The 26,671-nt window shown below is 41.6% G+C and overlaps 3 protein-coding genes across 6 annotated transcripts in view; 1 reads left to right on the forward strand and 2 right to left on the reverse strand.

Moving 5' to 3' along the window:
* Positions 1 to 5,167, reverse strand: part of ATL1 (atlastin GTPase 1) — a 76,102-nt gene extending 70,935 nt beyond the window's left edge. For both annotated transcript variants that reach the window (XM_055436966.2, XM_055436965.2), the window contains exon 1: positions 4,138 to 5,167. In XM_055436966.2, the coding sequence (XP_055292941.1) occupies positions 4,138 to 4,171 (34 nt within the window). In that variant the 5' untranslated portion in view covers positions 4,172 to 5,167. The remainder of the gene's footprint in view (positions 1 to 4,137) is intronic.
* LOC148776463 (uncharacterized) lies at positions 4,204 to 17,944 on the reverse strand. The gene is made up of 2 exons (XM_088839726.1): positions 17,126 to 17,944; positions 4,204 to 4,307 (listed from the first exon to the last, which is right to left on the reverse strand). Exons 1-2 carry the CDS (start codon positions 17,942 to 17,944, stop codon positions 4,281 to 4,283), a joined length of 846 nt encoding a protein of 281 aa, XP_088695852.1. The 3' UTR covers positions 4,204 to 4,280.
* MAP4K5 (mitogen-activated protein kinase kinase kinase kinase 5) overlaps positions 17,883 to 26,671 on the forward strand; it is a 115,048-nt gene continuing 106,259 nt past the window's right edge. For all 3 annotated transcript variants that reach the window (XM_055436963.2, XM_055436964.2, XM_088839725.1), the window contains exon 1: positions 17,883 to 18,020. In XM_055436963.2, the coding sequence (XP_055292938.1) occupies positions 17,913 to 18,020 (108 nt within the window). In that variant the 5' untranslated portion in view covers positions 17,883 to 17,912. The remainder of the gene's footprint in view (positions 18,021 to 26,671) is intronic.

Consider the following 26,671-nt stretch of genomic DNA (forward strand, 5'->3'; position numbering starts at 1 on the left):
CAGAATAATGTGGAAGGGAGAATCTGTAGGAGAACATGTATGATCCAACAGAAATTTTACTTTGTTTCAGGAAGAACAAGTATGTAGAAAATGAGGTAAGTACACAAGGACAGTCTCATTTCAAGGAAAACAGAATACAGACAATTGGAAAAGAAAGATCTGGAAATTATTATAATCAAGATTTTTTTAACCTTTCCTTAAATAACAAAAACCTAAAAATTAATTTTCAACAAATAGACATTTCCTATACTTGGTGTGGAGAACGAAATAGCAACCCACTCCAGTATTCTTGCCTACAGAATCCCATGAACAGAGGAGCCTGGCAGGCTGCAGTCCATGAGATCGCAAGAGGTGGACTTTGCGACTAAACCACCATCAACATACTTAATGTGAGGCTGAGTTTATTTAAAGAGGCAGGAAAAGCTGACACTAGCTGACACTTTAGTGCAAATATTTTTCTTCTAAAGTAATATTGCATTGACAGTTTGTTAAATACAGAAAACTCAAATTTCCATGTGGCATCCCAAGTTTTTAAGCAGCTGTAATTAACAAAAACAAATAAACAACGAATACACTTCTGTTTTGTTTCTGAGAGTACATAAACTCCAAACCCAACCCGAAAGACTGCTTTCTGGGCTACTGTTTCTGATATTCATCTGTCTCCTTTATCTTCCACACTAGCACATTCTTTGCCTAGTTCAGGGAGATCAAGTTTATAGAGCACTGATTTCTTATACTAGCTTAAGCCTACACAGGTTTGTTGTGGCACCTACTGGCATTCTATTTTAATTCCTTGTCTTTATCACATGGACCAGGTAAACAAACAACCCTAAATTTAAATCCTAGATCTGTAACATAAAATATGGAACCTCTGGTAAGTTATGCTCTCTGAATCTCAGATTCCTTATATATCAAGATAAGGATAATAATGTCCATGCTTTACGAACTGACTTTTAAATGCCTAAATTTATACAAACTTTTAGTTCAGTATAGATTCAGGTACAGGTGGTGGGATTCTCAGTTTTGGAAGCACAGACTTGCTTCCCTTATACGTATGGGTATGATCCTCAAATACCACCCAACTCTGGGTGTCAGCAGAGATGCGTTTCTGTTTTCTAGCCTCCATGACCCTTATAAGGACCTAACAGGTCTCTGATCACTCAGACAAAAATAGCATCTGTTACTGGTTCGACAGGGTCCTTATCTGAATTTTAGGCCCCTTGTACACATTTTGCAAGTATCGCTCTTATACTTTTCTTGGAAATCCTGTATTTTCCAATTCTGGATAGTTGACCTTCCTGCTCTGGCCCATGATTTTTAATTTGTCTGAAAAATATGTATTTAGCTAGATGATAAGATCAGTTTACTGTCTTCTTTTCTAAACTATCACCTGTGTTTTTTTCTCATCAGAGACCTCTGGCTTCTATGAGGGCCTGTCTTCTCTATTGCCTTCACACCATGCCCCATTTTATATAAAAACATTCCAAAGCATTATGATATAGAATATATAAGACAACTCTAGGTTTTAATCTCAGTTTTTAAACATACTAAACATTATATGACTTTCACCAAGTTATTTAACCTAAGACTCAGTTTGTTAATCTGTAAACAGGGACTATATCTTGACAACTTAAGAGGCTAAAGATCAAATACAATGATGCAGATGAATGTGTCTTGAAAACTACAATTCTATACAATGCAGAAAATATTATCCATTCAGCAAAATACTGGTAATGACAAAAGGATCCGAAGTCAAACTGCCAGAGTTGGAGTCCTAGCTCTATTATTTGCCTTTTAACATGTAAATGAGGACTATAATACTTGCTTCACATGATATTAGCTCAATGATGTTATTTATTATTATTAAGTGCCTATTATGTTAGGCATTGTACTAGATGCGGGTGATAAAATGGAATCAAGGCAGACATGGCTAACATATTTGCCAAAAACTTACATCTCCTACTCCATATGCTACATTTTCTAAGTCATGCCATGTACACTTTACAGCAAAGAAATATCTGAGTAGTAAAGCATTTCCACATAGCATAAAAAGTCCACAATTCCACTATCTCTTTTTATGAAATTTCCGGTGAACACATAGTGGCTGTGGTATTTCTTTTTTTAATTCATCACTTGACTCAAAACTCTTCAGGTGACTTCTGGATAAACTGTCTGGAATACGTTTCAATCAAATGTAAACAGGATGGTGTTTCTCAAAGTAACATCCAAAGATGATCTGCTTCCCAATAACCTAAAATGCTAATTAAAAGGCAGATTCCTAGACCTTATTTCAGACACAGATTCAAAAGCTCTTGCTGGAAGATGTGGGAATCTGCATTTCTAATAAGTTCCCAATGTGATTTTTATGCAAATCCCATTTGAGAACCACATTCCTAAGAAAGAAAAAACACTGTGAGAAATTTGTAATAAAAAAAAAACACTGAAAAACGATGATCCAAAGCTTCCTGAAGAAGAAAAATTTTAGTCATCAGAATAAATTTTCACATGCCTGTCTCTTAATAGGGCTGAGTCAAGAGTGTACAGAGATTAAGACCAAAATTGACTTGAACATACACACCTTAACTGTGAGTGTTCAAAAAATTCCTATTCTGGAGGCCAAGGGAAAGGGAGGAGAAGGAGTATTCTGAAAAAGTTTACCCATATTTCAGAAGAAGCAAACAAAAGCTGCCATTGGAATAGTCATGGTTACTAAAACTGGGATTTGGTGATATCAGATATCAGAAAATGGAACTGCTTTCTCTTAAACTCAGACAACTAAAGACAGATATCCCTGCTCCAGCCCCCCACATCCACCATAAACCTCTGATAATCTCTCAAATGTAGACTTCGCTTATTTGGGAGTTAAATTGGTCCTGTGACCAATCAGAGGCAAGAGAAAATAGGATCTTTTGATGAAAGATATATAATTTTCATAAAAGATAACCAAAATAACTAATTAAAATGCAAATTTATACTTCACAATCTGATGGACAGATACAGAAGAGCTGTCAGAGACACTGAAGAAAGTCAGTCAAAGAGCTCTGAACTCCTAGTGGATGTTAACTTTCCAAATAACAATTTAAAGCTAATGAACAAACACTATTCCTCTACCCACTATGCCACAGTGGTCTGAGGTCTGCTCTGGTGCTGATAATAAAATGCCCGAAGATGACAGTGAGTTTGGCTCTGTGACTGGAAGAAGTCGGGAGCCCAAAGAGGAAAAAGAAGCCCAATCTGCCCACTACGGAGTCTGGAGCAGCAGAGCGGGCGGGGCTGCGATTTCTCCTGAATCACTGCACTCTCTCTTCTCCGCCTGCGTGAGCGCCGCCCACCACTCGCGGCAGCGTGAACCCCCTGGGCCTAGTCTCGCCTTCCCCCTCCCCTCGGCCTGGTGCTGAATCATGAGCCCGATATCTCCAAAAGGTAAAACCTAAGAACAATGCCACCCTTTGCGCTGGCCTGAATGGGGCACCAGGTTGGGGTGGGGCAGAAGGCTGGAAACCACAACTTTGACTCCCTTTCTCCCAAATTCCCTACCCAACCCCCAGATTAAAAGGAGTGCTGCGGTGCTATGGGATTCCCAAGCGGCGCCCCTTCTCCCGCCGCGCCGCTCGTGTCTGCAACGCCCGGACCTGGTCCCGGCGCGCTCCGCCTCATTGTTCCAAAGCTGCCCGCCCGCCAGAAGTCCAAGCCCTGAGAGGCCAGCGAGTTCGCAGCTCGTGGGGAAGGGGTGGGGGCTCTCCACTCCACGCCCCTCACCACAGTCCCCGGCCCGGCCTCACCCCTTCCTGCCAACCTCCATTCGCTAAAGCCAAACCATCGAGTCCCCTGAGGCGCCCGGGTGGGTGCTGTCCAAATGCTGGGAGGAGGATGGGGGGTGGGGGTGGGGGAAAGGCTGGAGTCTGCGGCCTGTGTGTAGCTGCAGCCTTCGCCCCTTCGCCCCACAGCAAAAGATGCTGCTTCCATGGGTACCGCTTGGTCACGGTTCCTCCCGCCCAACAGGGAGCCGCTCGGCTGTGGCCATCTCCCAGCCCTAGACGCTGGAGCCGAGCAGCCCTCGGCCCTCCTCGTTTCCAGAAGCCGAAAGCGGCGGGCCAGTCCCTTTGCAGGCTGCGGAAGTCACCGTATGCTACTCACCCCAACTGTTTCTGTCCCTGCGGTTCTTGGCCATGGTGATCAGGGGACTGGTGGCGGTGAGGCGCTGTCAGTGTTTTCGCTTCTCTCCCGGCTGCAGGTTGCTGGCGGTGGGAGGCTCTGTGCCCTCGCTGGGCGCAGTTCCCTCAGACTCTGAGGATGTTGCTGTGGCGCTGGTGGGAAGGAGTGGGGAGGAAAAGGGAGGAGAAAACGGATGAACCAAGCTCAGCATCACAAGCCGGAGTTCACACAAAAACCAGCGTCACACCCTCCCTACCTTGGCCCACCCCCAGAGCCTGAAGACAGTGACAGACAATGTACTGCAACATTTTCGATGGAAAACACATACAAATAAACAGCACTCCCTTACACACTCTCAAAGAACTTAACAGCATTATACAGTCAGAAATACACAGACCAAGACACTGCATGATTCTGCATGTTCAAATACCTGTTTCCTCGACCAGTTACATATGAGTAGAAATATGCTGGCAACATTTACATAGCCGAAAAATTAAAATAATCTGCATTTATCTATCAGGCACCATTTCCTCCCTAATTTAAAAACAAGGTCATGATAGTAAATAGGGTATAATGCATTTTTGTACCTGTATACGGAACAGGCCTGTCTTTTAAAATTGGGATAGCACACTTAGATTAAAAAGATCAAGACTTGGAGAAGGAAATGGAAACCCATTCCAGTATTCTTGCCTGGAAAATCCCATGGACAGAGGAGCCTGGCAGGCTACAGTCCATGGAGTCACCAGGAGTTGGACATGACTTAGTGACTAAACCACCATGTTAAAACCTCTCAAGTTGGACTTCCCTGGCAGTCTAGTGGTTAAGACCCACACCTCCAGTGCAAGGTGTACAGGTTCGATCCTTGGTTAGGGAACAAAAATCCCACACGCTGCACAGTGCAGCCAAAAACAAACAAACAAACAAAAGATCAAGACAAATAAAAGCTGGAGATTTATCATAATCTGTAACCAACTCCATGTCTAATGGGCAGAATTTCCACTTGATTTACAGAGCTATCATATGGAGTTACACTGACCAATATTCTAAGTCACACATCATATTATGGAAGAGCCTTGGCAATAAAGTTGCAAACAATTTTGAATAGAAAGCAAAAGGCAATAAATACTTTAAGAAATATTCTCACTCTCTTTTCACGAGTTCCTTCCTCTTTACCTATCAATTTAATTTTCAGCATCCTAGAAACACTGTTCCTTCATGCTACCTGAACCTCAAGATACTGTCATCCCATTCCTCACCTCCTCACTCACTTTTCTCCTGAATCTGGCTGTTGACCATACGCTACACAGATCAGTTCTGCGTGGGAGATTACTGCTAGCTTCCTAATTATCTGATCCTAGATCTTTATTTATTCTCTCATTATAAGCAACTGTTCACTGTGTTCCCTCAGTGTAATTTACTATATGATGGTTTCAGACAGGACCTCCATCCATGCTATTGATTCCCAAAACTATTCACCTAGTGTTAAGGTTTCTTGAGGAAAGAAAATCATCATCCCAGGGCTGAGTCTTTAACTGCCTAAGGCCATCTTCACTTTGTTTTCCAACTGACACTTCAAAATCAATATGTCAAAAACCAAACTCTCTCACTCACCATTGCCAAATCTTATGCAGTCCTATTTCAGTTAATTGTTCGATGACCTCAGAACACTGTAAACCAAGTTTACATCATGGTTTTAAAGGGGACTGTCTTCAATAGAATTGCATTCCATAAACACTAATGAGTCAATATAGGATGATAGAAATTATCTCACTCCATACCTACAAACCAAATTCACTGAACAAAAACAAGCATGTTCTGCTTTTCTTATATTTCTTTATTATACTTCTCAGCTCACATTCCAGCCTGATAATCCCTTTCAGGTGAATCCCATTAAAAAGGAGTATAGTAGGGACTTCCCCAGTGGTCCAGCGGCTATGACTCTGCATTCCCAATGCAGGGGGCCTGGGTTCCATCCCTGGTCTGGGAACTAGATCCCATATGCCTCAACTGAAAGATCCCAAGTGCTGCAACTGAGACTCAGTGCAGCCAAATACATAAGTATTTTTAAAAAACCAAAACAACAAAAGAGTGCAGTCGATTCTACCGACAAAAATTATATACACAATTCAACACCTATTCCTAATTGAAGAAGGGATTTGTTTTTAAAAAACCTTTTTTTTTTCTGTTGTTATTAAGTAATCTGTGAGATATACTTGAGACTGTGTGAATGTCTTGGCCAAGAACTTTGTATTCAATGGTTTTTAGCATCCACTGACATCCTTGCCTGAATCAACTTCAGATTTTAAAATACCTTTTCTTCCACATTTTACATTTAATAGCTGACATTTCCTCTCCCACTTTTGTTTGCTAAGTACCACTATCCACTTCATGAATTCATGAAATCTAAAGAAAAACTTTATTTATTATTTACCATCATTATTCTTTGTAACGCTCAAACTGCCCTAAATTTGACCAATGGTAGCCCCTTCAAGTTAACACCTGTATCCTTGTACCATGTCCTATTTGTCTTTCATCATTTCCCTTGTTTTATGGCACAAGAAAATGTTTCAAGTTTCCCTGGTATTTTTCCTGCCTCAGAACTAGTTCCGCCAAGAAACTCTGGCTGCTTTTAATGAGAAAAGGAATTTAGAAACCAAGATCTGAGTGCTAGCTGTGTTCACTGCTAGCTGGAATTTCACTGTTTCTAGACTCTTTCAGTGGACATTGTTCAGTTCAGTTCAGTTCAGTTCAGTCGCTCAGTCGTGTCCGACTCTCCGCGACCCCATGAATCACAGCACGCCAGGCCTCCCTGTCCATCACCAACTCCCGGAGTACACTCAAACTCATGTCCACAGAGTCGGTGATGCCATCCAGCCATCTCATTCTCCGTCGTCCCCTTCTCCTCCCGCCCCCAACCTTTCCCAGCATCAGAGTCTTTTCCAGTGAGTCAACTCGTCTCATGAGGTGGCCAAAGTATTGGAGTTTCAGCTTTAGCATCAGTCCCTCCAATGAACATCCAGGATTGATCTCCTTTAGAATGGACTGGTTGGATCTCCTTGCAGTATAAGGGACTCTCAAGAGTCTTCTCCAACACCACAGTTCAAAAGCATCGATTCTTCGGCGATCAGCTTTCTTCACAGTCCAACTCTCACATCCATACGTGACCACGGGAAAAACCATTGCCTTGACTAGACGGACCTTGGTCGGCAAAGTAATGTCTCTGCTTTTTAATATACTATCAAGGTTGGTCATAACTTTCCTTCCAAGGAGCAAGCGTCTTTTAATTTCATGGCTGCAATCAGCATCTGCAGTGATTTTGGAGCCCAAAAAAACAAAGTCTGACACTGTTTCCACTGTTTTTCCACCTATTTCCCATGAAGTGATGGGACCAGATGCCATGATCTTTGTTTTCTGAATGTTGAGCTTCAAGCCAACCTTTTCACTCTCCTCTTTCACTTTCATCAAGAGGCTTTTGAGTTCCTCTTCACTTTCTGCCATAAGGGTAGTGTCATCTGCATATCTGAGGTTATTGATATTTCTCCCAGCAATCTTGATTCCAGCTTGTGCTTCTTCCAGCCCAGCGTTCCTCATGATGCACTCTGCATATAAGTTAAATAAGCAAGGTGACAATATACAACCTTGACGCACTCCTTTTCCTATTTGGAACCAGTCTGTTGTTCCATGACCGGTTCTAACTGTTGCTTCCTGACCTGCATACAGGTTTCTCAAGAGGCAGGTCAGGTGGTCTGGGATTCCCATCTCTTTCAGAATGTTCCACAGTTTATTGTGATCCACACAGTCAAAGGCTTTGGCATAGTCAATGAAGCAGAAATAGATGTTTTTCTGAAACTCTCTTGCTTTCTCCATGATCCAGCGGATGTTGGCAATTTGATCTCTGGTGCCTCTGCCTTTTCTAAAACCTGCTTGAACATCTGGAAGTTCACGGTTTACATACTGCTGAAGCCTGGCTTGGAGAATTTTGAGCATGACTTTACTAGCGTGTGAGATGAGTGCAACATGTTTATTTTTCAAAACTGTTAAGTTGAATCTACTCTAAAGAAATACCTCCAACAGTATGAAAATACATACAGAGTAATTTATTGAAGCATTTTTTGTTATTGTTATATATTGGAAATAAGCTAAATGCCCATACATATGAGTATATGAGTGATAGTCGCTCAGTCGTTTCCGACTCTTTGCGACCCCATGGACTGTAGCATGCCAGGCTCCTTTGTCCATGGAGTTCTCCAGACAAGAATATAGGAGTCAGTTGCCATCTCCTTCGCAGAACGGAAAACTATGCAGATATAGGAAAGAATTTTAGAAAAAGCAGAGGAACTAGAGATCAAATTGCCAACATCCGCTGGATCATAGAAAAAGCAAGAGAGTTCCAGAAAAACATCTACTTTTGCTTTATCGACTACAGCAAAGCCTTTGACTGTGTGGATCACAATAAACTGTGGGAAATTCTTAAAGAGATGGGAATAGCAGACCACCTCACCTACCTCCTGGGAAATCTGTATGCAGGTCAAGAAGCAACAGTTAAAACTGGACATGGAACAAAAGGCTGGTTCCAAATCCGGACAGGAGTACGTCAAGGCTGTATACTGTCACCCTGCTTATTTAACTTATATGCAGAGTACATCATGCAAAAAGGCAGGCTGGATGAAGCACAAGCTGGAATCAAGATTGCTGGGAGAATTATCAATAACCTCAGATATGCAGATGACACCACCCTTATGGCAGAAAGTGAAGAAGAACTAAAGAGCCTCTTGATGAAAGCGAAAGAGGAGAGTGAAAAAGTTGGCTTAAAGCTCAACATTCAGAAAACGAAGATCATGGTATCTGGTCCCATCACTTCATGGTAAATAGATGGGGAAACAGTGGAAACAGTGGCTGACTTTATTTTTTTGGGCTCCAAAATCACTGCAGATGCTGATTGCAGCCAGGAAATTAAAAAACGCTTACTCCTTGGAAGGAAAGTTATGACCAGCCTAGATAGCATATTAAAAAGCAGAGACATTACTTTGCCAACAAAGGTCCGTCTAGTCAAGGTTATGGTTTTTCCCGTGGTCATGTATGGATGTGAGAGTTGGACTGTGAAGAAAGCTGATAGCCGAAGAATTGATGCTTTTGAACTGTGGTGCTGGAGAAGACGCTTGAGAGTCCCTTGGACTGCAAGGAGATCCAACCAGTCCATCCTAAAGGAGACCAGTCCTGGGTGTTCACTGGAAGGACTGATGATGAAGCTGAAACTCCAATACTTTGGCCACCTGATGTGAAGAGCTGACTCATTTGAAAAGACCCTGATGCTGGGCAAGATTGAGGGCAGGAGGAGAAGGGGACCACAGAGGATGAGATGGTTGGATGGCATCACCGACTCGATGGACATGTATTTGGGTGGACTCCGGGAGTTGGTGATGGACAGGGATGCCTGGCGTGCTGTGGTTCATGGGGTTGCAAAGAGTCGGACACGACTGAGCGACTGAACTGAAATGACAGGAAAGAATACGGGCGCTTCCCTAGTGTTCCAGTGGTTAGCAATTCATCTGCCAAAGCAGGGGACACAGGTTTAATCCCTGGTCCAGGAAGATCCCACAAGCTTTGGAGCAGTTAGGCCCCAGCACTACAACAACTGAGCCCATGACCGCAGCTACTGAAGCCCACAAGCCTAGAGCCCATGCTCCATAAGAGAAGCCGCGGAAATGAGAAGCCCGTGCATCACAATGAGAGAGCAGCCTCTGCATGCTGCAATTAGAGAAAAGCCCATGCACAGCAACAAAGACCCAGTACATCCAAAAATAAATAAATCTTAAAAAAAAAAAACATGGAAGATCTTTATAAATTGATACATATTGATTTCCAGAATAACATAGTATCAAATGGAAAAAAAACAAAAAACAAAGCACAAATATTCTACCTACCATATAAGAAAGAAAAGGATATTAAAAAATATATATCTGCTCATCTGTGCAAAAGAAATACAGGGTAAACCAGAAACCAATGAGATCAGTTATCTACAGGAGACAGGTGGGAATAGGATGGAAGCAATGGGAGAATGGGAACAGGGTGGAAAGGATTAGGAGGGCTGATACTTCTCTAAGTGTAACCTTTTTATGTAGCCCACACTGTTAGAACCATGGTAATGGTTTACATTCTCCAAAATAAATAAGTAACTAAAATCAATCAGGATATGGGCAGAGGAGTGGAAGGAACTCAAAGTGGAATTACAAATAGTTTTTTTAAAAAGTGAACCTAACTATACTACAGGTGAATAACATAACTACACTGAAGCATTTTCTAAACCTGAGGAGCTACAGAAAATAGTATTTTGATTGTATGCTACAAGACTGAAGACAGACTTACACAAGCATTGTTCTTTAGTTCATAATTTATTTTTCTTCCAGGACATACGTAGGATAGCAATTCTGAAATTACTTGTGTATGCTCTAGAATTGAGTCAATATATGGTGCATAATCAGAGCCCGATTTCTTGCTTTTGGAGATGAAGTTATAATAAGAAAAGGGGAAGAACAGAATGAACCCTATGGTGTTGAACTGGAATCTGAGGTATCATATGATACAGTAAAAATACAAATAACAGAATTTTTTAAAAATGGGCAGAGGATCCAAATAGACATTTCTTCATAGAGGACATACAAATGGCCAAGAAATACCTGAAAAGACAATTTAACATTTTTAGTCACTAGGGAAATGCAAATCAAAATTTAAACAACTACAATGAGACATCACTTCAGACTGACCAGGATGACTATAATCAGAAAGAAAGACAATAAAAAGTGTTGGTGAAACTGACACCGCTGGTGGGAATATAGCCACTTTGGAAAACAGTCTGGCAGCTTCTCAAAATTTAGAGTTACCATATGGGCCAGCAATTCCATAGATATATGCACCCCCACACACACAAATGAAAGTATATGTTCATGCAAAAACTTGCTCTAAGAGCATTGCTTTTAGTAGCCAAAAGGTAGAATCAACCTAAATGCCAATAACGATTAATGGATAAACTATTTAATGGAACTGTGACTGGGTTAAAAGTAAGTAATTATTAGGAATTATTATTATTCCTAACAATTCAGTTGAAGAATTTTTGTCTATACAACTTTGACTCTAAAACATTGGGTGTGATGGATCTGAAGGCCCTAGTGCCCAAGGGACAGATACTTTCCCCTACCCCCTGGTTCCTCAGTTCAGTTCAGTCACTCGTTTGTGTCCAACTCTATTTTTTTGGGCTCCAAAATCACTGCAGATGCTGATTGCAGTCAGGAAATTAAAAGACGCTTGCTCCTTGGAAGGAAAGTTATGACTAGCCTAGATAGCATATTAAAAATCAGAGACATTACTTTGCCAACCAAGGTCCGTCTGGTCAAGGCTATGGTTTTTCCCATGGTCATGTATGGATGTGAGAGTTGGACTGTGAAGAAACCTGATCGCCGAAAAATTGATGCTTTTGAACTGTGGTGCTGGAGAAGACTCTTGAGAGTCCCTTGGACTGCAAGGAGATCCAACCAGTCCATTCTAAAGGAGATCAGTCCTGGGTGTTCATTGGAAGGACTGATGCTAAAGCTGAAACTCCAATACTTTGGCCACCTCATGCGACGAGTTGACTCACTGGAAGAGTCTGATGCTGGGAGGGATTGGGGGTAGGAGCAGACGGGGATGACAGAGAATGAGATGGCTGGATGGCATCACCGACTCGATGGACATGAGTTTGAGTGTACTCCAGGAGTTGGTGATGGACAGGGAGGCCTGGCGTGCTGTGGTTCATGGGGTTGCAAAGAGTTGGACATGACTGAGCGACTGAACTGAACTGAACTGCAACCCCATGGAGTGCAGCACACCAGGCTTCCTTGTCCATCATCACCTCCTGAAGCTTACTCAAAGTCATGTCCATCGAGTTTCCATGTCTCTGGTTCCTAGGCCTGTGCATTCTGAATATGGGGTAGATGGCAATACGTATTGGATACTGACTTAAATCCTGTATCATATCCTCATAAGGGTTATCTCTCGGCCAACTGATCCTTCAGCACGACTTTCCTCTGTGGTATCATACTAGCTGCTTCTAAGTGATGGGTTTGAGGTAAGATCAGTTCACTTCACGGGCATGACTCCATTGCCATACTTCCCATGAGTTTCCTGCTCAAATTTAATGTTGTTTGTGATACATGGTGATAAAATAGTCCATGAATTGTAGTACTAGTAGAAGTTTCTCAAGCAGGGACAGTAAGCCTATATCTGGACTATATACACATATGACTATACGTACTGGGTGTTATCTGATGACTCATAAACTGAACAGGGGCAGCAGAATTCCATTGTCAAATGGAAAGGTATATACTGGGGTGGCCTGAGCTGGTCTGCAAGGCTCAAATAAAGTACATAGACTAACTTTCATTGTACCTGCTCCTACTTCTTTGCCACCTTGTTTTTGAACCATATCTTTGGGTTCAAAAAACATAACACCCAGTACCTAAAGGGTTGGTAAGCCTGTATCTGGACTATGTATGTATATACTATAGGTATGTACATATATACATAACTACCTCGTGAAGACAAATTGCTCATCCCTCCATAATCAAAAGTATTTGGTTTAATTAAACTGCCACCAGGTGATTGACTGGTCTGTCTAGGGAACAGTACCTCACTAAGGGTCACTGAGGGGCTTCCCTGGTAGCTCAGCTGGTAAAGAATCCGCCTGCAATGCTGGAGACCCCAGTTGGATTCCTGGGTCAGAAAGATCCCCTGGAGAAGGGATAGGCTACCCACTCCAGTATCCTTGGGCTTTCCTCATGGCTCAGATGGTCAAGAATCCACCTACAGTGTGGGAGACCTGGGTTCAATCCCTGGGTTGGGAAGATCCCCTGGAGGAGGGCATGGCAACCCATTCCAGTATTCTTGCCTGGAGAATCCCCATGAACTGTAGCCTGCCAGGCTCCTCTGTCGATGGGGTTGCAAAGAGTCAGACATGACTGAATGACTAAGTACAGCACAGCAAGGGTCACTGCAAAGGCAAGTGACCCCTGCTATAAGCAAGTTAAATACTGCATAGTGGCAGTAACCTTATTACGCTTGGCAAGTGGAAGTCCATGTCACTGAATTCCCTTTAGCCTCCATTCCTATTGCCACATGGCCCCACTGAACTAGGGTGACAGGATAGAGGCTGACTGACATTCATAGGACAGATTATCCTATATATCCGATTATTGGGATGGATGCCCAATCCCATGGTTGGAGGAGCCTGGTAGGCTGCAGTCTATAGGGTCGCGAAGAGTCGGACACAACTGAGTGACTTCACTTTCACTTTTCCTTCCATGCACTGGAGAAGGAAATGGCAACCCACTCCAGTGTTCTTGCCTGGAGAATCCCAGGGACAGGGGAGCCTGGTGGGCTGCCGTCTATGGGGTCACACAGAGTCGGACAGGACTGAAGTGACTTAGCAGCAGCAGCAGCAGCCCTCTTGTGGGCAGTCAAATGGTTCACAGATACTTTCACACTGTGAGCCAATTTTGATATTCCAGTCATAATGTATCTCCCACTGACTTCCTTATTTCTGATCTCTCCAAGTTATTGCCAACTTATTAATTACTCTGCATAAATCAGTTAGAGCCATACCTCAGGCTATCTTTCATTCCTAACACAGAGGACAACCAGATGTTCTATTCAAAACTGTGCCCTCTGGAAAAATTTCTCTTCATCTCTATTTTTCAGGACCACTTCACTGTGAAGTAGGACCATAGTTCAGTGGCTCTGTGCTTCTAGTTGGTGCTAATATATCATCTAGGCAATTAATAAACCAGGCCCAAGCTTTTCCTTCTGCTAAATGATCATGAGCCCAAAGATATGGTTCAAAAAACAGTGGCAAAGAAGTACGAGGAGGTACAAGTCCATGTACTTTATTCGTGCCTTCCAGACCAGCTCAGGCCTCCCCAGTATATGCCTTTCCATTTGACAATGGAATTCTGCTGCCCCTATTCAATTTAAGAGTCATCAGATAACACCCAGTATCTAAAGAGCAGTTTATAACACAAAATCACTTAAAATCCTGTAGTCAGGTGTTTAGTATCTGCCAAGCCCTGGTAGCAAGCCAAGTGTTGTCTCTCAACTGAGCTGAATACAGAAACCCTGCTATCAATTCTCATATAAACTTAAAAACCACCCTGGGGATCAAGGTTACACATCAGATAATCAATTCAAACTAGATTAAAAAAAAAAAAGATGTGCGCTGGGTTCCTCAACTCCTTTTAAAACTCCCATCGTAATGACCAGATACTGATTCTGAAAGAAATACATGTTCTACTGCTCTCTAGAACAAAAGAGAATTCTCCTATACTTTGAAAACACAGTTTTGGCCTCAAGAGACAACTGAACCTCATTAGTAACAGAAAGGATAGTTTAACTATTTGAAAATACGAATCATGATGGTGGCCAATGTCTTCCAATATTTAACTAATTTATAGTTAACGAACCTATAAAGCTCAACCACATCAAGTTACATTTTGCAACTAGCTTATGTTGGAAGATTGATCAGATTATAATGCTTAAGTCTATATGTTCCATATTAAATTACTGTCCTTATGCTTTTCTTGTCACACTTGAAGATTTTACTTAACCATTCTTTCTTGGTTAGTAAATTGTGAAACTTACCCAGGTAGAAGTTAAAAAATTTTATGTCCCCTGATTTTTTTTTTCCCCTATATTTTGGCTGCGCTGTGCAGCATGCAGAAACTTAGTTCCCTGACCAGTAATTTAACCTATGCCTCCTGCAATGGAGGTGTGATTTCTTAACCACTGGACTGCCAAGGAAACCACTGTAAAACACGGAAGATATTCACATGTCAGATATTAAGACCTAAAGAATACATGACAATCATATCAAGTTATATTTATTCTTATTCAATACCCTGGCATTATAAAAACTGGTGGTCTGTAAGAAACTCTTGTGTAAGCTACAACTTCTTATTGTTATGTAACTTTCCATTTTGAAACCATGTGCTTACTTGTTCAGGATGTAAAATTAAATTTATGCACTGTATGTTTATTTTATGGAAATTTAATGTGAATTTCTTTACTAACCATGTAATATTTAACACACAAGCTATGACTTCACTGACCTTGATAAAATTAACTAGTATTTAAAATTTTTTAAATTCTCTTGAAGTTAGTATAAAGCAGATGTTTTTTCCTTGGAACGGATGTGTTATGAATAAAATAATGATTATGGCAGACATTTCTGAATCACCACATAGAACCTTGACTTTTTCCATACTATCCAGCTCTGGGTTGATGGTCAAAGCATATGTCTCTGCCATTACTGGCAACATAAAGCATCTGCACTCCAGGGTCTTGGTGAAGCCGATGACCTCAAACATTTTATTGCCTAATTCATATCAAACACTGTATTTCAAGAACAACAAGCCTAAAAGACTGTCAGAAAGATTTTTGTTTCAAACAGGGAATTCAGAGTTTCCTCTTTAGGAAGGCCCATGAGAGAAGTTTTCCTAAATTCTTAGTAACAGGAAAAGATGCACCTCTCTCTAGATCAACTGGTTTATTGTGATCTCAAAAACACTATAAAACTTTCTGCTTCAGCCAATTTGCTGTATTGTTCTGGTATCCCATCTTTCCTTTCTTTAACATCATACCTATTTCCTCATTTTTATCTTATGTTATAGTATGCATTTTCTGTATTCTGCCTCAAATTCTCTGAGGAGTAATGCAAGTATTAATAAATTATAGACTAGAAAAAGGATTAATGCTTATAGGGTCAAAGGAGAAAATAAGAACCTATGACAATAAATAAGTACTAGGATACCAATAGAACATTTGAAAAGATTTTAAGTCATTGAAGCCAAAAGTATTTGCCCACCAAAACAAGTGCCAAGAAGCTTTGAAAGAAGGAACTGTTCTTCAACAATTTTTTCAATGCAGCAAACACATAGGCTTTGTCCATAGAACATGTAAGTCTGAGCTTACTTATGTTCCTAAATAAGTGCCCTTTGTGCAGAGAGCACAAGAAAATACATATCTTCCCTGTCCTGTTAAGGTGTGAATTTAATTTCTACATTATGCAATTGATTACAATGACCAACAACAAGGAGTACACTGCCAAGAATGGAATTGAATTGGATATTCAAAGCCACAAAGCAACATCCACAACTTGCTCTTTCGTGATTTTTCAGTCACTAAATGCACTGACCAAGTGTTAAACTGGCTTTTCTGTTCAAACCTTCACGGGGTTCTAGAAATAACGTTGCCAGTATACAAACTGGTAACGTTATTTCTACCTTCAGAACAAGACTAGAACTGAAACCGCAAAAACAGCTCCTGTTCCATATTTTGTACACTGTGAAGTATTTTTAAACCTCTCATATTTTGATAACCGTCTTTATAATCCTGTAAGATGCTTTATAAACACTTTCTTGGGTGTCAGATGCAAAACCCCATCTTCTTCAAGCTGCAGATAGGGAGACATTGCCAAACACGATGTCTTTCTTGTCCCGGGTCACATACTGAGGAAGTGGCGGAACCAGAACCAGGCTGTGGTCCCTAATTCTATCTCAGCTTCTGCAAAGCTCCTGACTCAAATAAAGGAGCAATATCCGCGCTGAGACACCGCGTGTGCCCAACTGGGATACTGGCCACTGAGACTTCCTAGGAATTCAGACTTTCAGAAATGTCTTGGGAAAACTCATAGAAGACAGGTTGCGCAGGTGTGTTGGGAAGCCTCAAACTGGTACCACTGGGAATGATTTGCAAAACAGGACGGTGCAGTAGGGTGTGCCGCGATTTAGTTAACCTGGCACTTCCCCACCTCCTTCCCTGGCGCCCCACTGCCAGCTGACTCCTGGCCCAGTGCCCGCAACATACCTTCTCTGAACTGGGCGGGGGCCGCGTTCCCGTCTCCCTCGTGCCCACCCTTCTCCCGCTACCCGTCACTCTCCGAGTTTACCTGACAAAGCAGGGGGCAGTTCAGCCGAGGCGCGCCCGCCCACGAATGCACCAGGGGCGTCGCTAACACCCGCGGGTGGGGAGCAGAGCCTGGGCCCGGAGGGACGCGCCGGGCGAGGGGGCGCGGCGGCCCGGCCGGGAGACTGTCGTGTCCCGACCAGGCCTCAGGGCGGCACTCTGGCCCCGCGGCCGGCGCGCTCGGGCGGGCCTCTGGGCGCCCGACCCACGCTGGCCGGGAACGTGTCTCCCGGTGACGCAGCCCCGGGTGGGGAACGTGGTGCGGCGGCGGCGGCGGCGGCGACGGTACGCGCCTCAGCCGCCCGCGAGAGGACGTGCGGGGCCGCGGGAGGCGACGGCGGTGGCGGCGCGGGACCTGGAGCGGCCGGCGGGCGCCGGGAAGCAGGACGCAGGCGCGGGCGAGGAAGTAGGTCCCGGGCGCGGCGCTCAACAAAGAGCGGGGCCGCCCCCCTGAGGTATCCTGCCGACCCCGAGCGCCGGCGGGCGCGCACACCCGGCCCGGCAGTTCGCGGGCGGCCTGGGAGGGGGAAGGGCCGCGGCCGGAACGCGGCGGCGGGGCGCCAGGGACGCTTCCAGGCCGGCTGGTCCGCGGTCTCCGGACGGGCGGAAGGGAAGGGGCTGGGCCGCTCGGGATTGTAGCCTCTGCTTGTCCCTCGTGCAGGCGGAGCTGCGGGCAGAGGCTCCATGTTGGGAAGCGGCGCCGCTCGTCCTCGTTAGCGGGAATCGGGGCGCCGTGGGCCGAGCCGGCGGGGGCCGGGCCCTGAGTGAAGATGGAGGCCCCTCTGCGGCCTGGGGCCGACATCCTGAGGCGGAACCCGCAGCAGGACTACGAGCTCGTTCAGAGGGTCGGCAGCGGCACCTACGGGGACGTCTATAAGGTGAGGCAGGCCGGACTCTCTGCTGCGGTCAGCTGGCTTCCTGGAATAGGCCACTTTCTGGGGAGTATGAGGAGGGGGCAGGATGCTTTTATTGTTGCATCTTGGAGATGCCGCGGCCGTGGTTCCGTGTGCTCGGTTTTAGGACACCTTCTATTCACTGCTGGCTCTAATCGCTCCAACAGGCAGAACTAATCACACCTTTGCAAACTATCGTTGTACTTTTTTTGTGGTATAAAGGCTTTTTCATGCTTATTTATGGTATCCAGGGGATTTCGAATCTGCTTACGGAGTTGCACTTGAAAATGTTCTTGTCTTAGCATGGAAAAATGCTTCCTGGAAGTCGGGAGAAAGTATATTGACATTCCAATATTTGCATAAGGAAACTTTTTGATGGATAATCGTGGTTTAAAAAGTCCTGTGAAATCCCTCCACTCAGTTTTATCTGTAAGCAGTCTAAAAAGTGGCTTGGGCACAAACATTATCATATGTAGAACAATGCTTTTCCCGGCAGAAGTTTCATTATTTGAATCAGGTGATTTTTTTTTCTACTTTAGCAGTTCCTTCTCTTTGGAATTTATAACATCCCATGACCAAGAGTGGTCAAGAGCTGCTGTCCTTTTAATTGTACTTGTTTGCTTTGTTTGAAACGAAAGATGAGGATGTTACTCTCAATTTGAGATTTGAGAAAACATACAGAGAAGCAAATCCAGTTCCCTAAGTTCACTGAGTTCGTGAAGGATCAAGATGAAAGAGATTGTTTCAGATTGTCTTATGCTTTTTGTTTTCTGTTTCAAAAAGGGATCTCTACTGCAATTCATATGGTTATATTGAGGGAAATTTCCTTGGATTTGTAACAGCTTTGTTTATTGGATTTAATCATGTTATGTATGCCATTATTCCAAATAACACTCCTGCATGTACTTGAAACTGGCCTTGTGTTATATGGTTAATTAACCAGTAGAATTCTCTGGGGGGGGTGGGGTATGTTGTTTTGCACAGGTGGTAATATGGAAGAAAATTATCCTTCCTTCCTAACTTCTGTTTTTCTTAATATCCTCCCTATTAATCGTAACAATTTGAGGTTGTGTTAAGACAGCTCTAACACTGTTTGATTCTATTGAGATGAAAAGTAAAGGGTAGGATTTTTATTTAAACAAGCATTTGCATCTTCTGTATTAGGTACTGTTCTGTATGGGATGTTGAATTGGGAGGAAGGCTCCAGCTTTTGCCTTGTGAATAATTTTAATTCAAAGTAGATAATCAGAATCCAGAATCCACTTTATATAGAATTAGAGGTAGTTAACTCTTGTTTATTCATGAATTAGCCATTTTGTGGAATGATCTTTAAAAACTTGAAATTCCTATTTGCTTTCTCAGTCCCGCTTTTTAGTCATCCTCTTTTTATGATTCACTATGTATTACTAGTTCATGTTAATCATACAGTTGTTCATCATCAATTCAGTTCATGTTAATAATACAGTAATCTGAATTCCAGTTCTTGTATATTTTCTCTCCTTCCTATTACAAGAACATTTAAAGTGTTCCCCACAGAAATCCCAAGACTTTTACCATTTTTCTTTATAAATGTAACAACTAAAGCAGTTATCTGGAGCGGGGTTTTATCCTTGCCAGGGAAAGCAAAATGTTATATTAAAGGGGCAGCTAAGATTACCTTTTACCCTGGTGCCTTCCTGCCCTATCTCTCTTCTACAGCTCCTAAACAGAGGATAAAAGACTGAATATTTATCAAACAGCACCTTCAACCTCCCACCTCACACATGATCCTTTTCTCTCATATTCATGCTCCCTCAATGTATATGTATATTCATTCCACAGCAAGCCAGTTGCTGATTCCTAAACATCCTCAAAATCCTGGTTCCTTGTCTTTTGTTTTCCTTTGTTCTAATTACCTGGAATCACCTCCCTCCTACATTTCCAACTGTTTTTATCCTAACTGTCCTGGAAAGCTTTACTCCAATGCTCTTCCAGGAGGCCCTCGACCTTCCCCATTATCTCTCTAGCCTCATTTATTACTCTTCCCCCTCCTTCATTGTCTTCTAGCAACACCGGCCTGCTTGCTCTTTCTTAAACAGAATGTACATCTTCCTACCTTTGTGCCTTTGTTTTGGATATCCCTGATGCTCAGAATGGCTTTCCTCAGACAGCCACATGGCTTGCTCCCTTCCCTCCTTGCTTTTATGCCCTCTCAATCTTTCTTTCCTACTTCTTTTCTCTTTGCATTTATCACTCTAATGTTTTACTTATTTTTTTCTTGTTTGTTATCTATCTCAATCCACGAACATACTCCCTGAGGGCAGGAATTTTATCTGTTTTACTCACTGCTCTATTTCTAATAGTACCTAGAATTGTGCCTGGCACAGAATAAGTGCTTTCTGAAACTGATGAATGAATGACTATCAATAATTCTGTCCCCTACTTCTCTGGGCGTATGCTTTTGACATCACAACACTAAGTTAACATTTAATACTTTATATATTCTTGTAATGCCGATTATATCCTGCATACGTATTTTTATTACAAATTTCAAATACTTGAGTCCCCTAGGAAAAATATTTCTGGAAAACTATTTCATAGCATATCCATTTTCAATTTTTAAAATCTACAGAATTTTAAGTCTGTCTATTTACTCCTTAATATGCCTAAAAACATGTAACATTCAAGCCGTAGTATTGAAGTTTTTAACTCAGAGCACTTACTTTTATTACTTATCACCGTGTTTAGGATGAGCTGAAAATCCTAGGAAGTTTTAGAAGAGTTTCAGTCTGTGATGTAAACTAGTAAAATAATTACAGTGAAGCACTGGAAGTGTGGAGTCTTAAACCACTGGACCTCCAGGAAAGTTTCTTACTTCTTTTTCTATCTTATGGACCTGGAGCTTTGAAAGTACCACAGCTTTGAGATTTTTTTGGTGAATTATTTTCGTTCTTCAGAGACACAGATCCCCTCTGAAGCTCCTGTCTTTCTTGAGAATCCCCAGGAGGGCAGAACTCAAACTGTCTATTACTGGGTTGAAAGAAGACTATTACAAAGATTCTTTTAAATAAATGGGTTAAATTATTGAAGGTAAAAGCAGGAAATAGTGGAGAGGAAAGAAACATAAGGAGAAAAGCAATGTGGTGGAAGATGTATGAGATTCAATTTCAACTAAGCAAATTTTATTTATAATTAACATTAATTTTTAAATCTTCCAACAGAAGGAGGAAGCCTGGAGAGATAGTGTCTCTGCCACCTTCTGTCCATAGTGATCTAGGCAATTGTATCATGATACAGTTTACAACTAACAGTACAAGTCATTTGGGTAGGTTGCCTTTATCCAAATATTTGTATCAAAGTTGTTCCCAACCTAGGTTCCAGAGAAGTGTTAGTAATCTTTTTTATGGGTTATAAATTTAGAGTGGGTTAATCTCATGTGTTCTTTTGTAACCTGTATTGCTTTTTCTGATTGATTATAAAAGTGTGATATGTTTAGCTCCAGGAGGACAGGAACAAATGTCTTCTGCTCATTACTGTACAGTAGCAGACAGACAGATGCTCAATAAATATTTGTTGAATGATATTAGTTGTAGAAATTAACCAGAGATAAGTACTGTTAATAATTTAATATTAATAGTTTATTTCAGGCATTTTTCCTAAAAGTTTTCAAACCAATATGTTTTAAATATGGCTTTTATAAAATTAGTATCATGATGTAGCTCCTTTTTCTACTTGACTGGAATGGCCAGCATTTTCCCTGATCTTTAAATTGTTGTTTAACCACCAAGTTGTGTCCAACACTTTTGCAACCCCGTGGACTGTAGACCTCCAGGCCCCTCTGTCCATGGGATTTCCCAGGCAAGAATACTGGAGTGGGTTGCCATTTCCTTCTCCAGGGGATCTTCCTGACCCAGGGATTGAAATCACATCTTCTCCATTGACAGGTGGACTGAATGAGCCCTGGTCTTTAAATGGTCTTCAAATATACCATGTTTAAAAGATCCATTGAACAAATCTTCATTTAGTTCATGATTCTAAGTTTCGCATTGTTGTTTTTAATTTTTACAACTTAATGTTATAATTTGTGTAGAAATCTTTGTCACATAGTCTTATTACTTCTGTGTGTTTTCTGGGTGCTGGATGAACTGGGTCCGCTGTAATGAATCCCTCTTTTATATATACCCTCTGTCTCTCTTCCCCAACCAGAAATCACAATTCTAGAGTGACTTTAGATACTTTAAAGCTTACCCAAGGATCTCATTTTATAAAAACAAAGCTTGATACATCACAACCCTTCTGTAGATATTCATTTATTCAAGAAATACTTATTTCTTTCTGTTTATTCAGGAAATATTTGCTTTTTTTTTTCTGTTGAGTGCCAACTATATGGTATGGTATGGGGATGCACACATAATTTAGTCAGGAAAGCTGACATGTAAGCAATCATAATTTGGTCAATGCCAGGATAGAAATGAAGTGGGAGAAATGCTCAACTTTGTTTTTTTTTTTTCCTGTGGGGACTAGGAAAAGGAGAAGAGAGAGAACTATGATGCGAACAAGGGAAGATTAAAAAGAGAGGGGATGTTAACTGGATTTTAAAAGAATTCAGGTGATTTCTAAGCGGACAAATGGGAAAGAAATTGTAGGCTGTGGGAATAGTGTGTGTAGATACCTAGTGGCTTGAAAAACCGTGATAAATCTTGAGGGATCTACATCTGCTTTCCAAGTTTGGTTTGACCAAACCTGGCAGAGACTCCATAGATTGGGAGTACAAGCTATTTACTGACAGACAGGGCTTCCCTGGTGGCTCAGATGGTAAAATGTCTGCCTGCAATGTGGGAGACCCGGGTTCGATCGCTGGGGATCCCCTGGAGAAGGAAATGGCAAACCACTCTAGTACTCTTGCCTGGAAAATTACATGAATGGAGAAGCCTGGTAGGCTACAGTCCATGGGGTCGCAAAGAGTTGACTGAGCCACTTCACTCACTCACTGGCAGACAAGAAGGACCAGATAATGGACCTTGTATGTCATAGCAAAGAATTTGGACTTCTTCCTGTAAACTGAAGAAACACTTTAGGAGGGAAACTCTCATGGTGTAGAGGCTGGATTAGACAAAGTTTCTGAATAATCCAGATTAAAGTTTATGCAAGCTGAAATTTAGGCACTGGTATTAGAGATGAAAGGAAATGAATGATTTGCATTGTATTTAGATGATCAAAATTACCTGGTGATCAGTGAGGGAAAAACAGGTAGCCAGTTGCATTTAGAATTTCTGCTTGGATGACTGCATTGGTATTACTGACAGGATTAGGAAATACCAGATTTGTGGGTTCTGGATCTTGAGTTTGGTTTTGGATGTATGACAGTACATAGGTGATTATGTCCAACAGATGGTAGAAAATGCAGCTCTGGCCTTAAGAGAGCTGGACCGGGGATATAGGTTTGGGAGTCATTGTCACTTTATGGGATGGTACCTGTGTAGTACAGGTGAGGTTATCTAGAAGAGTACATTTGTAAGAGGGCTGAGGAAAGGCAGTGGTCTTAGAATTAGGACAGAAGAAAATAATATATTGAAGGTGTCTGAGAAGAAACAAAAAGTTATGAGAACGGTCTTACCATAGAAATCAAGGAGTTTCAAGGACTCATCTCTATCATCCTGAGTCTATTCTTGTTTCCTTCAGCTCTAATTGCGATAAGGCAAATGTTTTCATCTTCCAGAAAATTTAAATCTGAGGTTATGTGTCATTTCTTTTTATTCTCCTTGTCCACAGATTAAAGTTTTAGAATAATATGGCTTTTAAGGCCTCTCTCTCCTGACACTGAATTTCCTTCCATTATTTATATGCGCCCTACTCTGTCCATCAGGTTTTTGCAGGTTCTATTTCCTTTTCTTAAAACATCCTTCCTCTTGTCTTTCATCTATTTTCTACTGTTTGCGTTTCTCTTTAAACATTGCACTTCAGGGAGGCCTTTTCTGTCCCTTAGATAAAGTCGTATCTGTCTACGGTAACTTCTTAAATAATGCTTATCCTTTGTCAATCATCTTTGTTGCTGTCAGTGTTCTCCTATACTCAAAGTGCAAGTCTAGGAATTGTGTTTACCACTGAATCAGCTAACCTGACATAGTGCCTCGCATATGTAAGTGCTCAATAAAGATGTTTTGAAGGCGTGAGTGACATAGTGGTCATTTAAGTAAGGAATCAGAAAGGCTCATTCGGAGCAGAGGAGTTGAGATGTGAATGGTCAGTAAGGAAGTAGGGGAATGTAGACCACTTTTTGAAGCAGCTTAGCTATGAAGGGAAAAGGAAATGAGACACAGATGTTTCTTCCACTGTTTCTGTTTTTTTTTTTTCCCTTCCATTGAGTCTGATTACAGTTTTTCAGTTATTATTCTTTAAACTTATCACCTAATTGACCAGGAGTGTTGCGAGTTTAGAGAAGGAATTTGACTAAGAAGACAGTCAAGACAGAATTTGGGAGGAATTGAAAATTTAGAAAGATTACATACAAAAACTTAGGTTGGGATTGTTGGGGATCAAAAGGTAGGGGATAAATTTAAAACCTCCTTCTCTACCTTTCTTTTTCCTTCCTCTTTTCTTCTCTTCTCTGAAATAGAGTCTCCATTGATTTCCAGTCCCAGTTGTTCCCTATGGGTATGGTAGGATGAGGCACATTGATGAATGGGGAGCTAGAATGGAGCCGAGAGATGACAGGGTGGAAAGGGGTAAAGATTCAACCAGTGTTTACAGAGGGCCTCTTATGTGCCAGACACTGTTCTGGGGTCTTGGAATATACCAGTGAGCAGTGCAGACAAAGATTCTTGCGCTTATGGAAGTTACATTGTAGGGGAAAGAGACAGTGAATAAACAATAAGCATAATAAGTTGTATGGGATGTCAGAAGGTGACTGAAGATGTGGAAAGAAGAAAAATCTGAACAAGTTAAGAGGTTCAGGGTTGCCAGGGTGAGATCAGGAAGGTAGGTTGAGAAATGATATTAGGATGAGCATTGTGGGCTACATTGAGAAGGTTGCTGCTGCGTCACTTCAGTCGTGTCCGACTCTGTGTGACCCCATAGACAGAAGCCCACCAGGCTCCCCCGTCCCTGGGATTCTCCAGGCAAGAACACTGGAGTGGGTTGCCATTTCCTTCTCCAGTGTGTGAAAGTGAAAAGTGAAAGTGAAGTCACTTAGTCATGTCCGACCCTTAGCAACCCCACGGACTGCAGCCTACGAGGCTGCTCCATCCATGGGATTTTCTAGGCAAGAGTACTGGAGTGGCTTGCCATTGCCTTCTCCGAAGGTTAGGTTTGAGTAAAAGACCTTAGGCAAATGAGAAGTTGGCAAAGCTAATACCTGGGTAATCAGAGGAAGTCTTAAATATCTATCTTACTGAATCACCTAACCCTATCTACAGCTAAACTGTAAGCTTAGTGTTAGGAGTTAGAACTGAGACGCCATCATTGCGTCTCATTGGCTAGTGCAAGAATACACATCATTGTGATTTTAATTAAGTTCAACAGTTGTCTGTAACTTACCCACTTCTTATCTTCCCTGATCATTTTTTAATAGCGTGATTTTGCAAACAAAGGATGTATGTCTGTGTCTACTATCTTCCCCCTCTGGTGTTCTCTACTCTTTTAAATGCTAATAAAATAGACATGGCTGATGGCTCCAAATCTGAAGGTGATAGAGGATGGACATATTAATATATTCTGCCTGTTATTTCTCTGACATTTGCTATCAAAACAACCACTCACTTAAAAAAAAAATAATAGTACATGTGAATATACTATCCTTTCTGTAACCTGGTAATCTGACATAAGAGACTGTTGGGTTGCTGTGTTAGGGTGAGAGAGATTGAATAACTTGCAAAAATAGGATAACAGCAGGAAATGAGAATATATTTAAAATGACATTTTTTATTAAGCTAGTGGATATCTTATTAAAAGTTATTTAATTCGATGTTATTTTAAATATTGTGTAAGGTTACTATTGAAATAAAGCATGTTTTATTCAGATGAAGTGTTCTATTATGGATGTTTACTGTTTTGTAAATCATTTGGTTAAACTCTTATTTTGTATTTATTTTTCTTACTGTGTAGAAGTGGATTTATGTTATGACTGCCTAAAAAAGATCATGGTTCTGATGGTGGATGTGAAGGTTAGGGTCATGGTTAGAGGCAAATGATTTTAAAATTCCTTTCTACTTTCATAGAAATGTTGCAAAAGCAGTAAAAGTCTTTAAAATACTTTCAACATTGTGAAAATAGACATAAAATAGTGCTCTCAGTGGTGCAGATATATAAATTATAGTTCCAGAATTAACATTTAGATACAGTCTCAGCCTTAGGCTTATAATGCATGTAGTATTCTTATTATTTTTATTTTCATAGGTTCAGTATTTTCATTCTAACCATCATTTCCAATGTTTTTTATGAAGACAAATGTGATAGAATATAGATCAACTTATTAGTAGATTCTTAGTGCAAAGAAGTAGAGGAAAACAATAGAATGGGAAAGACTAGAGATCTCTTCAAGAAAATTAGATATACCAAGGAAACATTTCATGCAAAGCTGGGCTCAATAAAGGACAGAAATGGTATGGACCTAACAGAAGCAGAAGATGTTAAGAAGAGGTGTCAAGAATACACAGAAG

Source organism: Moschus berezovskii, chromosome 9 (assembly GCF_049115385.1).
Source record: "Moschus berezovskii isolate FMDL1 chromosome 9, NW_MosBer_1.0, whole genome shotgun sequence".
NCBI lineage: Eukaryota > Metazoa > Chordata > Mammalia > Artiodactyla > Moschidae > Moschus > Moschus berezovskii.